This window comes from Lactuca sativa, chromosome 1 (assembly GCF_002870075.4).
Source record: "Lactuca sativa cultivar Salinas chromosome 1, Lsat_Salinas_v11, whole genome shotgun sequence".
NCBI lineage: Eukaryota > Viridiplantae > Streptophyta > Magnoliopsida > Asterales > Asteraceae > Lactuca > Lactuca sativa.
Window position 1 is genome coordinate 50,556,243 of NC_056623.2, and position 17,953 is coordinate 50,574,195.

At 36.9% G+C, this 17,953-nt stretch overlaps 1 protein-coding gene across 1 annotated transcript; it reads right to left on the reverse strand.

The window, feature by feature from the left end:
- Positions 1-14,271: 14,271 nt before the first annotated feature.
- Positions 14,272-15,033, reverse strand: LOC111911900 (calcium-binding protein CP1). The gene has a single exon (XM_023907650.2). The coding sequence runs from the start codon at positions 14,972-14,974 to the stop codon at positions 14,528-14,530; it is 447 nt and encodes a 148-aa protein (XP_023763418.1). The 5' UTR covers positions 14,975-15,033; the 3' UTR covers positions 14,272-14,527.
- Positions 15,034-17,953: the final 2,920 nt, after the last annotated feature.

Sequence of the window (17,953 nt, forward strand, 5' to 3'; positions counted from 1 at the left end):
TTCTATGTGATTTATGATGTGCATGTTTGCAGAGTTGGAACCGAAGGGTTCCTAGAGTTAGAACCGGAAGGTTCACAGAGTTAGAACTTGAGGGTTCACAGAGTTTGGGTGCACGGACCCATAGAGTTATAGCCTCGAGTGGCTTATATGTGTTATGTGTGTGGTATTTTGGGGAATTCACTAAGCTTCGTGCTTACAGTGTTTTGTGTTATGTTGTTTTCAGGTTTCTTTCAGTATCACGGTACAGCACCGGCTTGATTGTACACACTAGAGCAAGAGTCATATTTTGGAGGATCCTGGTTTTCTATGCAAGTGAAAATGGAGCTATGTTTTGTAATTCGGTTATGAATGAGATTTTAAACAAGTGTTCTAAGAATAAAATGATTATTTAAAATGAAAATTTTGTCTTGAAATTTACGGTGTTACAAGTTGGTATCAGAGCCTTGGTTTGAGGGATTCGGATGCGCCTTCGGGTAATTCTGGACTCAAACTGAGGAAGTAAGAAAAGTTTTCAAAGAAATAATTTTCTAAAGCGAATAAGAGTTCAAAGAGAAAACGAGAAAGAGCAGTGTGTACAATCAGCCAGAGCCTGAACGGTGATTTCCCAAAATTGCCTTACTTTTGTGTTATGAGATATTTATGATGCACTTTATGAGATATTATTTCATGCTAGAGACAGGCTAGGTATTCCATATATTAGGACTAGAGTGGCCTGATTTGTGATGCCTTAGCCTAGGAATTGTTGTGATATGCGTCGTGCTTTTGAGTATGTGATGAGTGAGAATATTTGATTGGAATCCTTTAGGGGATTTGAGTAGAGGAGTAATCTAGGGAAGATACCTAGATGAGTATTGTGGTTCTTGGAGAAAAAAATAGTTAGAGCCCGCGAGGGGAAGAGTTGCAGAGTTCGGTGGTACTTCCGAGGATGAGCAGAGCAAGCGGAGTTATCACCCAGAGTGAGTCATATATATTCTTCGATGCTCGAATGTTGCTTGCTTCGTGCTTTGTGGAACTCTCGATGATGGGTGTCAGCTACCAAGCGAATATGACGATATTCAGGAGGTAGATGGCTGGCATCATTAGGAGCTCTTCAACAGCTGATGGCAGAGAAGTGTGGGAATCTGAGAAGAGCCTAGGGAGTAACCTTAGCCAGATGAGTGCACTGGCAGGGTAGAGAATTTCGCTAGGGAGCGAGCGCGTGATGGAATTGCTGAACGAGAAGGTTGAGCAACTACTTAGGAGCTCCGGGATAGTCCGTGTGGAAAGTATGGGTAGATGTGGCAGGTAGTATGGGCCCGTACTACTGAAAGCAGAGGACCCATACTTGATACAGGGAGTATTCTGAAGATTCTAATGAGCGTATTAAGGAGTAATGTATGGTTCGAGTACCATACATCAGAGCAGATTGAGGAGTGATGTTATGGTTCGAGTACCATACATTGGAGCGGATTGAGGAGTGATGTTATGGTTGAGTACCATACATCGGAGCAGATTGAGGAGTGATGTTATGGTTGAGTACCATACATCGAAGCAGATTGAGGAGTGATGATATGGTTGAGTACCATACATCGGAGCAGATTGAGGAGTGATGTTATGGTTCGAGTATCATACATCGGAGCAGATGGAGGAGTGATGCTATGGTTCGGGTACCATACACCGGAGCATATTGAGAAGAGATGTCATGGGATGAGTACCATGGTTCGTAGTGAATGATGCTTGTGATTCTCTGGTTATCCGGTCACGATTGATGAGGTAGAGATTGGACGCTATGGGTTTTAGGCCTGTAGGCCATGGTTGAGTTTGGAGAGGCGTCCCTCGAGAGGGAAGTCGAGAGCCTATCAGAGTATTTTGGTAAGGAGTTAGAGGGAGAGGAGAATTTCGGTCTGAGTTGAGCAATCAGTCGATAGAGGAGAGGTCACCTTCTATGTGAGTGGTGTTATTTATGTTCGTGTGCGGAACATGAAAGGCCTGATGTTTTAGTTTTGGGTTTGGGGGTAAACCCTGCAGGTCGTTATTGATGATGATTTCTTCCAGAGTATCAGGTAGCATGTGTGCCGTGAGGCAGTGATTTGTCATGAGCAGATAGTCAGTTGGGACTGAGATAGTCGAGGACCACACTACACCTATTTGAGTATAGTAGGATGTATTATAGTGGTATCAGTGGGGAGTTCAGTCGATTTTAGCAGTGCAGAGAGTTTTCTATCTATGTTGGGTGTTGAATATGGGAGTGGGTCCCTGTTCTTGGGATGATCCCGGTGTTGGAGCGATGTTTGATGAGTTGAGGTGAGGGGTATGATGATTTTGTGGTTCGGTCGATGAGCCAGGGATGTCATTGAGCAGTTGAGTTGTTTGGTACGAGATTTGGAACGACTAGAGGCAGTCGTGGCGAGAAGTTCTTGAGGAGTTCATCTGAGGATCAGAGTTATGAGATCGATTAATTTCCTTAAAGGGGATTATCGGGTGTTGCGTAGCACTTTCCAGCGGCAGGTGCGTTATTGCTGGTGGAAATAGTTCGTGAGGTTGTTGATGTGTAAGATAGTGATGGTTCGAACCCTAAGTGGGGGAGAACCGGGTGGTTTATTGAGAGAACCAGAGATTGGTGCAAGAGCGGTTAGGGGTTGGATGCAGAACCTGCGGCTTGAATTCATGAGATCAGGGTCATGGGTGATTAAGGAAGGTGCAGGGCGAGATAATGCATGTGATATATGTCTAAGAGAAGGATGGGTGTCTCCACGACGGGTGGTCAATGATCAGGAATCTGATGGTGGTCAGAGTCGTCTCGAGTGGAAGGCTCGTAATGATGGTATGGGCAATTGAGAACTTCTGGGTTGAGATATGGGTAGCCGATTATCGAGTAGCCAATTCCTGGGCTAGGATGTGTATTCTTTCTTGAATTTTGAGCGGTAGTGGAAAGGGTTTCGGAGGATCATCGGTGTGTTCTGAAGGGTTAGCGCCTTCCTTGTATTCCAATTGAGTGTTTGGATGCACTGAAGTTGCGCATCGTGTGATATCAGAAATTATTATGGGATTCAGAGGAAATGTATTGTCGTGAGTGTATGGTATTGGGAGTAAGGGAATCAGTGGTTGTGGCAGGATCTTGTGATGTTCTGTTGGGATATTCCGAGGTATCCGGGTATGATACCTTTATTTCGGAGTTACTCCTAAATCTTGAGTTGAAACGATTTGTGGTGTATCAGGTATCTACAGATCTAGTGGGAGCCCTTCGAGTATGGGCATCCAGGGAGATTATTAAGAGAATGGAACTTCGCAAGGGTGGGCATTTTGATATGTCGATTGCTTCCAGAGTCTGGAATGTGTATTCGAGTCGAGTATGGGTAGCTGCATGTGATAGTCTGCGGAGCATGAGCTAGTGGAGTCAGAGGGTGTTGTGATACTGCGGGGAGCCGTAGTACTCACTAGTCAGAGAGTGTTGTGATACTGCGGGGAGCCGTAGTACTCACTAGTCAGAGGGTGTTGTGATACCGCGGGGAGTCGTAGTACTCACTAGTCAGAGAGTGTTGTGATACTGTGGGGAGCCGTAGTACTCACTAGTCAGAGGGTGTTGTGATACTGCGGGGAGCCGTACTACTCACTAGATGGCAAGAGAATGTGATGATGGAATGATCTCCGATCAGTGTATGATGTGGAAAAGTTTTGGGCTTGAGTATCCCTAGTATTGAGTTCTGGAGCCTGGGTGTTGAACCGGGGGCGAGACTGGGGTCACCGTCTCTGTCGGGAGATGCGGTGAGATGTGCAAGGGATATGCGTAGCAGAAACTAGAGATCAGAGTTGAGGCGATCCTCGGTTGGATTGTATTTTCTCGCATGAGGAAAAGAGAATTTTGTGACTTGCGCGTCCCTGGGCCGGGATAGTGGTCACGGGGAGGAAGTTAGTGGGTTATTTGGATCATGATGATGTCTGAGGACACTTTTGAGCGAACGAGCGATTCAGACGCTCGAAGACATGCTTCGGGCATGTGTATTAGATCTCGGAGGGAGTTGCGACACGTATTTATCTTTGGTTGAGTTATCCTATATCAACAGCCATCATTAGTGCATTTGTATGCCACCCTTTGAGCTGTTGTATGGGAGGAGGTGTCGAACCCTCATTTGTTGGGGAGAGGTAGCGCATGGACCCGAGGGCCCTTGCGAGCAGATCCAGAGCATGTGTGATACATGGAGTAGTGGCAAGGTTGGCTAGTGGTTTCCCTGGGTAAGGGAAGAGAAAGGTATGTAACCCCCCCCCCCCCGGGGGGGAGTGTTGGTTCACGGAAGTGAAAGTAGTAGTGAGAGTGGATGATTTGGAGTATGGTGGTTGAACATTGTGTCTGTGACAGTGGTATGGAATGACATCATGTTGGGATGTCTGCTGAGGACGCGGAAGGGGTTCCGCAGGAGTAGGGCCAAGAGTCTCAGGATGAATGCAGGGAGGGAGTCGGGGACTCCCAGCTTGATTCTGATCAGGGTATTGGATATGTACTAGTGGTTCATCCTGGGGAGATGTTGGAGGATATCATCAGTGCATCGGGTTTTTCCCAACCCGAGGGTACTGGGCAAGTTCAGCATGCGTATATGATTGCAAGAGGAGAACTCGTGGGAGTTGCTCTGAGATTGAAGAGTGGGTCTTTCTGTCAGCACGGAATGGATAAAGTGGGATTCGGATCGGGGATCCGATGGTTCATGGCTTTCTAGCCCTTATGGGTCAAGCGATTGTTGAGATTTGGAGCAGTGATGCATCTCGGGTAATTCTCGATTGTTGAGTGTGATTATCAGAGGGTACAGCCGGTGCCCGGTTTGAGACGGTGGTCAGGACACCGCAAGGAAAGAGGAAGTGAGTTCAAGTTCGATGGTTATGCTTTGAGGAACCTGGTCCGGTTAGGGCCAGGTGGCGCGTCGTGGGAGTATTTTGGAATTGAGTTGCCATAGGCTTCGAGGACGAAGCCTAATTTAAGTGGGGGAGAATTGTAACATCCCGAAATATCAAGAGTAGAGTTGAAGGGCTAAAAGAGTAAGTTGTGAAAGAGTGACTCGGCGAGTCCATGGATGGACTCGGCAAGTAGAGTCGCGACTGGGTCGCGTGCAAAGTAGCCGACTCGGCGAGTCAGTGAGGAGGACTTGGCGAGTAGGCGCTGATTGGAGAAAACCCTAATTCTCGGGGTTGAGCCCTATATAAAGAACATTATGTTTTCCTCCCAGCCTCCTTAGCACCCCTTGAGCCCCAGAAAACCCTAAATCGCGGAGAAGCACCATTGTTGAGTGGATTGGAGCTTAGAGAAGTAATTGTTGAAGGAATTTTGGGAGATTGAAGGCTTGGAGCAAGGGGCTTTGCTTGGATTCGAATTACATTGCAGTTGGGGCATCTCTTGGAGGTAATATCTCATTCTTGGGCTGTTATTATGTGTTTCTTCATTTTGGGGTTTGTGGGAACTTGTCTATGGATGTAATGGGAAGTCTAGAGGTTAGATCTGAGGTTGCTACCTCAGATCTGGAAGGGAGAAGAATCAGAGAGCATGAAAGTCCCTGTGTTGGAGTGTTTAGTGAAGCTTTCATGTCCCAAACCCTAGCCCAATGTGCAAATGGCCTAGATCTCTTTGGATTCACGTAAAGTTTGCCACTTTACGTGATGGATGAGTGGTAGGAGGCTAGATCTATGTTTTGGAGCAATTGCATGGCCTGGAATGCTTCTGAATGGATTCAGACCGGTGGTACTCGGCGAGTCACATGGGTGTACTCGACGAGTTGGATGAAGATGGCCTGGAACTCGGCGAGTTGTATGAACAACTCGGCGAGTAGGTTGATGATAGTCTTGGACTCGGCAAGCCTGTTCTTGGACTCGGCGAGTCTTGTCGAAGAGTCCTGATATTCCCTGCTTGAGTCGAGAATCGGTGAGTCAAGGGATGACTCGGTGAGTTGTGTGCGAGTGGACTCAGAGTTGTTGGACTCGGCGAGTCTCGGAGTGACTCGGCGAGTTAGGTCGCGAATTGAGTGAAGTTCTGATTATAGAAACTCGGCGAGTCATAGAGTTGACTCGGCGAGTAGGGTCAGTCAGGGGTTGACTTTGACTGAGGACTTTGATTTTGACCTAGGGTTGACCGTTGACTTTTAGGGTTTGGTCAGCGATGTGGCCTTTGGGCCAAGAGAGGGGTAAAATAGTCTTTTACCCTTAAGAGGGTGCATTGAGAGGATTGATTCTAGTCTCGAGAGTTACAGTCATGAGAGTTTTGCCTTACGTGTTAGGCGGTGGCGAGTTCGAGATCCGAGTATGGAGATATCTGCTTTCTGCTTGCCAGGTGAGTCTTCTCACTATACTTTACCTTGAGTAGGTAACCAGAGTTATGTGACAAAGTATTTGTATGCTATGTATGTTATGTGTTGTACTGCATTATTTCTATGTGATTTATGCTGTGCATGTTTGCAGAGTTGGAACCGAAGGGTTCCTAGAGTTAGAACCGGAAGGTTCACAGAGTTAGAACCTGAGGGTTCACAGAGTTTGGGTGCACGGACCCATAAAGTTATAGCCTCAAGTGGCTTATATGTGTTATGTGTGTGGTATTTTGGGGAATTCACTAAGCTTCGTGCTTACATTGTTTTGTGTTATGTTGTTTTCAGGTTTCTTTCAGTATCACGGTACAGCACCGGCTTGATTGTACACACCAGAGCAAGAGTCATATTTTGGAGGATCCTGGTTTTCTATGCAAGTGAAAATGGAGCTATGTTTTGTAATTCGGTTATGAATGAGATTTTAAACAAGTGTTCTAAGAATAAAATGATTATTTAAAATGAAAATTTTGTCTTGAAATTTACGGTGTTACAAATATACAATGATATATCAACCAATGGAAGAGACAATCCTCCACTCACACCCATAAACTTTTGTTTAATGGTGTAAGAATATAATTTGTTTTATGTGCAACTTTTTTATTTTGTGTTTATATATATATATATATATATATATATATATATATATATACTAGCCGTATACCCGCGCAAAGCGGCGGCGGCGAATATTTTATTTCGACAATTAGTTCTATTCTGAAACATGTTACTAAATTGATCTTTTCAATATTGGTTGGATGGTTAACGTATGTGCTAAAGTCTTAGGCTCTCTGGTTTGGTTCGTGTTCATGATTTATGTCAGACACGACTAACCAAAAAATTGATAAGTCAAATATATTAATTTTGATTTGTATAATTTTTTTGGTGGGTATATACTTGCAAAAGAAGATTAAAATGAATTGGACACATCAAAAAAACATTTGTTTATATCTTACAAAGTTACAATACCTTATTATAACTCATCACTAGATAATTTACACTCGCTAGTCTATTGTATTGCAAATACGTAGTGTAGATGAAGCCACATATTATATATTTTTTTCTCCATTTGTAAACATGACAACTATGGACTCTATATCTCTATCAGACTCAGTTTTCTCCCACGTGATATTATATTGCAACTTTGTTTCATTGTAAGGAGTAAAGACCAAAGAATAATAACTCAATATTCGAATTTTCTTGAAATCTTTTCATAATTAAAGCTTTTACATAATTAAGGGATTGAATTTTGAGAGGTAAAGAAAAATTACTTTTATTTCAATTCCGAATACATTATTACTGTAGACTTGAAAAAATCTCCCTTACAATAAACCAACCCCAAACCTTGATAATTTTGTTGAAGATGAAAATAAATCTTGAAAAAATAATACATTCTTTTGGTGAGTATCTGTTACACATTGTGCATTAAAAATTAACATCATTATCTTGTTGGCAAATTTTTGTCTCACAGTGTTACAGAAGTCATATACATAAACCTATCCATCTTACTCTAAAGAACTACTCAAAGGAAAATAAGAAAATGCATAATACACAAATTCAAAGATTTATTTATAAATTGTAGCATAATTCTCCACCATGTACCAACTCAAAGTGCAACGACTATTCATTTCATCCTAAAACCAGATAGCACATGTTATCGTAGGCCGTAATATTTTGAAATTAATTCAACACAACTAGAAGTTGTTAAAAGGGGGGAAATTAAAAAAACATTAAAAAGAGAAAAGAACAAATCAAAAGGAAAACTAACGGGCTATGAGAACTAAAATATGGTGTTGCATCTTTATCAAGATCTTTATGTGAACGTACAATATCGGAGAGATCTTTTAATACAATCTACAAGAAACTAGAAACTACTAATAGAAACTTAGATTCAACCTAAACATAAATAATTATTTTCATAACTCTTACACAAATTGAAAGATAATTCCACTACAACGTATTTCAGCACCAATACTGTCACACCCCCAAACCAGAATGGCGGAAACATTCGGGGGTGGATGACTTCACATAGTATCATAACAATTGAATATTGTAAAGAAAGTAACACAACCATCATATATATAATAAAAACGTACATTGTTGCATTATACATATTTCCAAAAGAATATTACAATATGATGATGTAAAATGTTTAATAATAAACGCCTTTAGCGTCCCTTCTTCAAAAGCTGGTAGTTACCTGTATTACTGATTCTCTGAGAAATACAAGTGGTTTCGAAAAAGTGTCAACAATAAAGTTGGTGAGTTCATAAGTGTTTTGTATTGAAAAGTATATCTTTTTGGAAGAAAATCGATGAACGTGGTTTTCAGAAAATTCAATATTTTCCACATATAGTTAGAAAAGTTCCTAAGGTTGAAGGGCGTTAGTATCTTTCGTATTTAAATGATAAAGATAAGTTTTGTACTCGAAATAATGTAAATATTGAATGCATGTATAAATCTCGTAAATCAAGCTTGTTATTATACTTTCGTGTGAGTCTTATAACCATACTATTGACACAGACTGCCTATAACAATATTCTTCAGGTGTTGTAGTGTTATGACATTTGTCACCCCATACCTGCCGGTCTAACTGTAGCTAACAATTTAGGTGCGGGGCTGTCAATCCCGTATAGATCTATACACAAGTATCACGCTCTCCCTCTAAGAGATTATGGCTTATAATACAGGACTTGAAATGCATACATAAGAGTACGTTGAAGTTTGAATATCTCACATTACTTAGTATAAATAGATTTACGATAAGAAAGTCTTTATTTCACTTTAGATGAAAGTATTTTGTTTTTCATGATGTATACGTAAGAATGTATGAATAACTCGCAAACTATACCCATTATAGTTTTTCAAAAAGTATGTTCCATTTGGTGAAAATAACTTGGTGATATACTAAACTTTATACGTAAAGATAGTTGTTGCATTTAAGTTTATATAAAACGATACGTTTTCTTGTATTATACTTGTGTTCCCCCCCTAAAACATGAAAAGACTTGAAAAGTAGGGGTATGAACTCACTTGTTCGGTTTGAAGAGAGTGGGACTAGAGTCGAGCAGAACTTCAATCGCGGAAAGCTGCATCTTCGAGCTTCTCGGGGATCTCGGTAGCGTAGAACCTTCGTCGAGGGCTCGGGTGCGGAAATAGAGGGTGTCGGGACGGCCTCTGGTGCTTGAAAGTGTGTGAGAGTAAGTGTGAGTTTGAGAAATGTGTGCTAAAATCCGGAGCTTATGCCTTCTATTTATAGGGCTGAAAATGCGAGTACGCTGGGCGTACCACTGGAGTACGCTGGGCGTACTTCGGTTACGCTAGGCGTAACTTTGCGTCATGGCTTACGACTCGAGTCTAGCTAGGCGTAGAGCCTGCAGTCGATGGGACTCGACCCTGCACCTGAATACGGTGGGCGTAATCCTGGCTTCCATCTTCTAAATTCCGTAACTTTCGCGTACAGGCTCCGTTTTTCGCGTTCTTTATATCCACACGTAGGTGAGATTATGCTCTACAACTTTCATTTAGACTCCGTCAGCTAGTTTTGAATTTATTTTTAATGTTATGTTTTTAATAGGCCGGGACTGCTAAAGTCCGTTAAAAATTCATAGTTTCTTTATCCGACGTCGGTTTTCGTTTGTCTTTTTATCATCTTACTCCTATTGTGGAGACCTTCAACTCTCGTTTAGGTTGCGTTAGCTAAATATTGCTCGATCTTCAATTCGAGTTTTTAGCTCTCTACTACTGTTACGAAACTTAGAAAATTCGTAACTTCTTCATACGAGGTCCAATTTGGGCGATCTTTTTATGTATGTTTACAGTTTAACGAACTCTACAACTTTTGTTTAGACATTTAAGGCTAAAATGCATTTTATTGGAATTTCACTTTTTATGTTAAATAGTGTTTTACCGGGTGTGTCGTAAATATTTGAGTGGTTATAGTTTCTTTAATATAACCCGGTTTCGAATGTTCTTTATGTTTTTGGAAACCTTGGCATGATATCTAACATTTGATGCATCCCAATTTAGATATTTGAACACTTTATTTTTGAGGTTAAATTCGTTAATTCCAAATAGTTTTCGTTGTATTTGACTTTTGAGTGTTACATTGCTTTTGGAAAAATATATGGTTGTCACAAATACCAGGCATACAAGCCCCTAGCAATCCAGCTGCAACACTTAGTCCAAATCCAGTGCATCTTAATGATCGATTACCTTGTGCAACAGGCCATTGATCTGTCTCTACTTATTCTAAAAGTTGAAATTTAAGTTGCCACATCGATTAGTAATGTATAGCAACAAAATTAATCAATTTTGAACAAGGATCGTAATAGAAATCACCGAATGGATGATGTAAGCAGGCACCATAAATTTAGAAACCCCCCACCTTGTACTACCCCTTCTTAACCCCTGCGTTGATGCACCGCAAACTCTCCAGCCACCAGCACCACTACCTAACCCTAGCTGATGCAAAACTTGATCTTTATATATCTATTTTGACCCCCAAAATATATAAACTTTAGACAATTCAGCATACCCGAACTCATGAACATGTACCTGTATCCCAAATGACGAAACCAACCCCAAGGGCATGACATCTTCAAATTACTTGCAAATGAACAACATTAAATCAAACCAATTAGGAATTTCAAACCAAAAATCAAACGAAAACAGAAGTGAATCGAGTATTCAAGGATTAAAAAAGAGGGAACATAGAGAACGTATTTCACCTGAAACCAATTTGATTGAAAATCCAGTAAATCGAACAACAAATCAAAATCGCAGTCTGCCGCCTGGAAGACAATAAATCTTGAAATCGGCAAGATGAGAGATATAGGAGAAGGTAGCCCAAAACGGAGAGATATATTGCCAAGATATCGGGATTAGCATAGACTCCATCAACATGCTAGATCAAAAGCCACCGAAATAAAGGTAACAATGCATTAAAAATTTGTATTTACTGTTTTCTGTTTGGTACGATTTACCGATATTTTAACGTGAGTTAAAGTTTAATATTATTTTATTGGTGTTTGTTTGTACTATTAGCTTAATGATTTGGACGTCTTAAAAAAATAATATTATTATATTCAATCTATTTATAGAAATAATTAGATTTCTTTTATAAGATAGTAAAGATATATATATATATATATATATATATATATATATATATATATATATATATATATATATATATATATATATATATATATATTAGCATATATTTATCTTTTTAACTAAGCTTATAAATAGTCTTATCATCTCAATTTTATCACATAAATCTCACATTCAATAGAGAAATTATATTTTCTAGCGATTCTAATATTATATCAAAGCTTTAGGTTGCCTTCATGGCATCTTTAACACATTATACATTAACATGTCTCCGTGATAACCATAAACATATATGCCCACCTCTACTACCATCATCAAAGCCTCCATCACATCGACATATCATTCATCGTCTAATGATCCTTTTGTCAGTCATTTGTCTTATTTTTAAACACAGGTCGCAAACTCATCACTTTTACCTCTTCATCGGTTGTTGAAAAACAATATTTTTTTGAACTGACAAACTAATCTACTTCTAAATTTATCTATGTTTCTCAATAAGACTTGAATCTATGATCTCTCATTTTAAAATGTCGTTCCTTATCGTTAGACCAAAGACAATTCAATCGTTAAAAAACCACATATGGTATATTTTTATCGCATAAAACCCAAAAGCAACTACCCTCCGTTACTTGCACAACATCGGCCCATTTCACCACCAAAAACCCATTATTAAATAGCATTTGTTTATAATAAAGCACAATCCCAAGTCACCCAATTACATCCATCGTAGAAAACCATGCAAGTCGCACTCCAATTACCTCACACTTTCCACTGTCGACTAAACCAAACTTACCCACTCAATCACATTGATTAACCACACCGTACGCTCATACTAGACACGCAAGAACTAAAATTCGTTGACCTTTTGCATGCACAGGGTATTCCATCTTACCACCACATGAAATGCATTGTCATTTCAATCACCACACCAACTAAGACCCATCGTTATAACGATAAAACCGGATTGTTTAATTCGATAATTTGGATTGGATTATTTGGTTCAAATATTTTGATTTTTGCATGAATTTTCAGCAAAATCGTATTGTTATTTTGAATTTCGGATTGGTTTTGTTATATAAAATTAAAACCGAATAATTGTTTATTATTTATTCATTATATATTTTTGTTTTCAATATACATATTTTAATTATTTATTAATTTACTGAGGTATTATTTTAAATAGATTATAAAGTATTATTCAACAAAATACCTTAATAGGTAATTCTTACAAGTTTTTTTTATCAATAAAATATTAAATTGTAAATACATTTTTTAATAGTTGTTCATAAATTATTTTACCAACTAAAGAATTTATTTTTGTTTAGAGTTGACTTATTTTCATGTTATCATTTTTATTTAAATGTAATTGTAAAAAGTAATCCAACTTAATTGCAATTTAGTTGGTTTAGATCGAAAGTGAATTTAGTTTGGATTATTCGGATTAACGTTTTGAAAACCAAAATCAAATTGGATTCACTTGATTGGATCGGATCAAACATATCCATCTAAACAAACAACCCCGGACACCAACACCATATTTACTTGGTATACCATTTCATATCACATTTTCAATAAATAAATAAAGATATTAAAATACTAGATTTTAATTAAATTTAAAACATTACATTGATTAAAATAAAATACCAAACACTGAAAAACAAAATTACATATTCTTATATTTTTTTACGAATGCTTCATTTCATCGTGAAAAGTGTCTCTAAATCCTCACACTTGTAATCTTCGGCTTTTATCCTCAAAATTTCCGATTCTTTTTTCCAAGTTGCATTTCTTGGATATCTTTTTGCACCCAATCCATGATCCCGACCTTCCTCTCTTGACGTATCGATCAAATTTATCTCTGAAATTTTGATATTGTTCGACACCGGATTATTTGAATCTGAACTAGAATCCGCTTTCTTCACTTTATTTTTTCTGATCAATCGACGGAGAGGTTGTCCATCTTCAAGGTCATTCGGCTCAAGCTTCGAACCAAGAGAAATCACTTCCTCAACATGTAGCCATTTTCGACACTTCTTCAACTCTAACGAAGCATTGACATAAGGAAAGCTTTACATGAAGGTTGCAATTCTTGGTATTGTGTTCAACCTCATATCACGACATTTCGATGTAATTAGTTGCCCGAATGATAAACACCTTACACCATTTGGTCATGGAAGATGTTTCACACGGTATCCCAAAAATTATATCCCATTTGAGCATTTCTTTTGATGGGTCTTCGGCAGCTGAAATCCAAGCCTTTGTAAAATTGGTTAAAAAATAGGTTTTTCTTATTTTTTTAACAGAAAATTTTAAAACATTCTCAAAATAGGTAAATGATTATATATTGGGGTTCCATGTACCTTCATTTTGGTATGTCAAACGTCCAAAAGGTGCTTTAGATGAATGGGAAATTAATCACCAAGTATGGTGGTTGAAGGATTGGTTAAGAGGTTAAATGGCTTTCATGCAATCACGTATAGGTGGGAGAATGAAAAGGAAATGTATTTATATGTAGAAAGATTTCTAAAATTTGGTTAAGAGGTTAAATGTGTTTATATGTAACAAAGAGTAAAACATGTTATTTCTTACAATTGTCTTCGTTATTTTATCAATTATAATAGGTTTTAAGTAGATTTCATTAAATTAACAAATATAAACAATTAGTTTATAATTTGGGTCACATATGCTATTGATATGATCTGAAGTTAGCACTTTGTCAAAATTTAACAACACGTTTTGGCGTTTTGTAAGGTTCGAGCAATCGTATTGCATTTCAATAGGAATTTTTAAAATCGTTGTTCAATTATCATGCAATAATAATCATAATAATATCAAGAAGAAATGAAAGCGAATCGTCTATATTTGAAATTCAATTTCCAATTACAACAAATATGACTTCATGAATGGAACCTAAATTCTAAATCAAGATCAAAATCTGCGATTCATCTTCACAAACTTTGATTTGATTTCATGAACACAAAAATCCTGAACTTGTAATCCACAATTTCAATTTACAGTTGATAGAAACAAAACAAAAACGTCCAGAAGAAGAAATGGCACCTTAACCAATGCGGCGAAACCCTAAGCATTTCAAATCATCAAATCGCCAATATCTTAAGAAATCCTTCGAACGTTACACCGTCGTTATCATCATCTCCGGAGCCTAAACTAACCATCGCCTTGATATCATCGTCGTTGACTTCAATTCCCGCCGACCGAAGATAACTCCGGAGGTCTCCGTGACCTACTTTTCCGTCGCCGTCTCTGTCCATATCATTAAACACATCCTCCATTACGCAGCTGCTAATTCCGTTCTTATTTGTCCTCAGAACGTTCTCGAACTCTTCGTATTCGACGTAGCCGTCCTTGTTCAAATCGGCCACCTTCATCATCGTTCCGATGATCTCGTCGCCTGCGTCCGCGTAAAAACGTTTTAGATCATCGTGGCTGATCTTTCCATCACGGTCAACGTCGAGGACATCAAATGCCGATCGTAAATCGGCGGGTTTTCTCGACGGTGGTAGGGAAGTTCCGGTAGGACACATAGCTAAGGTGCGCTCTCCTTTTTTTTTTGGCGATTTTGCGATTTAGAATTACGAATGAAAAAATCGCTCGCCAGAGGATTTTGGAAACGAAGTTGATGTATTTATAGGGCTCAAAATAGCGCGTGATTTGTGATTATTAGCTATTTGGTTTTGGTCCATAAAGTTTATATTTGTATGCTTTTGTACCCTCTACTTTCTCATTTATCGTTATATAGAGTTAAATACATATTATATCTACACATTTCAGTCAAGATTTATATTCCATGTATTTTTGAAGTATTTTAATATATACTGTGTCAAATGTTTTATTAGACGGTGTGTTTCAAATTTTAAAATGTTATCCTCTTTTCATCAAACAATGAAGCAATTGCATATAATTTGGTTAACAATAATATATATTTACAATATTTCAACAACAAATTAACTTGTTGAACCCAAATGTTATAATAATAATAATAATAATAATAATAATAATAATAATAATAATAAGGAACTATTTGATATATTTTTTATTGGATATAATAAGAAGTAAATCTGACTGGGTCAAATTCAAACTATTTGATATCACAATTAGAAGTTTCTAATTCCATCATATAACCTCTAATATGCATATTGTTAGGTTTGGTAAGAAGTTGAATTCCAATCCGATATGGACTTAATCAAATCTAACTTAATCGACAATTATCAAACAATCTTAGCACTTAAACGTACCTAGAAAGTATGATATTAACTACATCTATAATAAACTCAAAACTTATCACAAAATAACCAAATCCCTAGTATAGTTATGTTATAATAAGGTGTGTTCTTTTTTTTCAAATATGATGAGGGACTGAATATCACGAAATGCAATCTGAGATGATAAAGGGTGTAAAATTAGACGGGAGACGAAATAACAACTATCCCTTTGACCGGAGAGATTCTTAAAAACCTCCATGTCGACATCGTTGCGAGAGCAGAAGGCTCCACAAAGTGCTTACGCCACTCCATGGAAAAAAAAAAATGATTGTCAATAGTCAATGTAGATATTCTATATTTATATAAATATTACCAACAAGTTATGGCTTTTTTTTTACAAATTTGTATTATGTTTTTTCCTATTTCAATTAGTTTTATGTTTTCTTAAGAATTTGATCCAACATATTTTACAAACTTTTTAAATTTGTTTTATAAGTTTTTTAAAATTAAGTTTTTTTTTAATTAGTTCATATATTGGTTTTGTATATGTTCTAAATATTTTTTCTTTACATTTTTAGGAATTGCTATTCTTTTACAAAATTATTCTCCTATCTTTTTTATATAATAATGCATGTAGAGTCGTGTGTATGCGGAAAAACTCAATATAGAACCATTATTAATCTAGTGTATGTGTTTGTGATATAATATGGTGTATGTGTGTCTAATGTATAAATTACTGTTGTAAAAATCTCGACTAGGTCTCAATTAATCTCTGATTAATCCCTAGGCGCTACTCGACCGAGTAGAGGGCGCCTAGTGATTAATCCCTACATACATAATGATTGAAACACTATAAAACGATGAAATTTTAACATTTTGAAGAAGTTTTATTTCAATGGACACTATTTGAGGCATGATTAGTGTTGTATTAATCATATTAATTTATTTTGTTATCACATTAGCGGTATTTACGAACTTTGATATGATAAAATTTAACAAATTAGCAATTAATGGTCCTCGATTAATCCTCCGATATATCTTTGCCTAGCTGATTAATACATTGACCTCAGTCCACCAACTAGCTAACGTTGAACGTTTTTTACAACCTTGGTATAAATGTATATTTATTCCTTTGGCCGTTGATCATTATGATTTCTACGTTCATGATTGGTTAGTTAGTTCCTTGTTAATAATTGTTCTCTCTCTCTCTCTCTCTCTCTCTCTCTCTCTCTCTCTTTCTATATATATATATATATATATATATATATATATATTATAAAGCATATTAGTCATATCTTTAATTTTAAGAGATATAAGTTACAAGTTTTTTGTACAAATCAATTATGTATAAAGAATTCATTAATACTTGCCAAAGTTTTAAAAACTTGAATTAAGGAATGTTTTTAAGAAATTAAATTTGGAACAAAATGAAAAACTTAAAATATTAAATTAATATATATAAATTAATTATCATTTCTTAAACTAGACCAAATATTAATTAATATACATCAATTATACAAACAAACAATATAAATATAAGGTATAAACATAAGTATTTTATTTAAAAGTGGTAATTTTTTATTACATAATAACTAATAATAAAATTTAATAATTATTTCTCCATAAGAAACTATTCGCCAAAAGAGCTAATTATCGCCGCCGCTTTGCGCGGCCATATATATATATATATATATATATATATATATATATATATATATATATATATATATATATATATATATATATATATATATATATATATATATAGAGAGAGAGAGAGAGAGAGAGAGAAAGAGTTAGGTTCAAATGTTTTCACTATCTATTGTGTGCATCTATGATTAATTCTGGACCAATCATTTTAGTTATTTTAAGAAAGTAATTAATGCATATTAAATACTGAAGATGTAATTAATATCCATTATATCTTGAACATGTAATATGTATTAATTACTTTCTTAAAATAACTAAAATGATTGGTCCAGAATCAATCATACATGCACACAATAGATAGTGAAAACATTTGAACCTAACACTATATATATATATATATATATATATATAGAGAGAGAGAGAGAGAGAGAAAGAGAGAGAAAGAGAGAGAGAGAATTAAACCTAATACTAAACATAAATATTCCTAACATGGTGGAGCACATTATATCTATTTTTTTTAGTACGGAAAATCTATTCTACTTCTAATTCTACATATGTCTCCAATGAGACTTGAACCCTCAACCTCTAGGAGGGAGGCCAACACCCGATACCGATGGACTATGTTTCAAGGACGAATGCATGATTTCATAC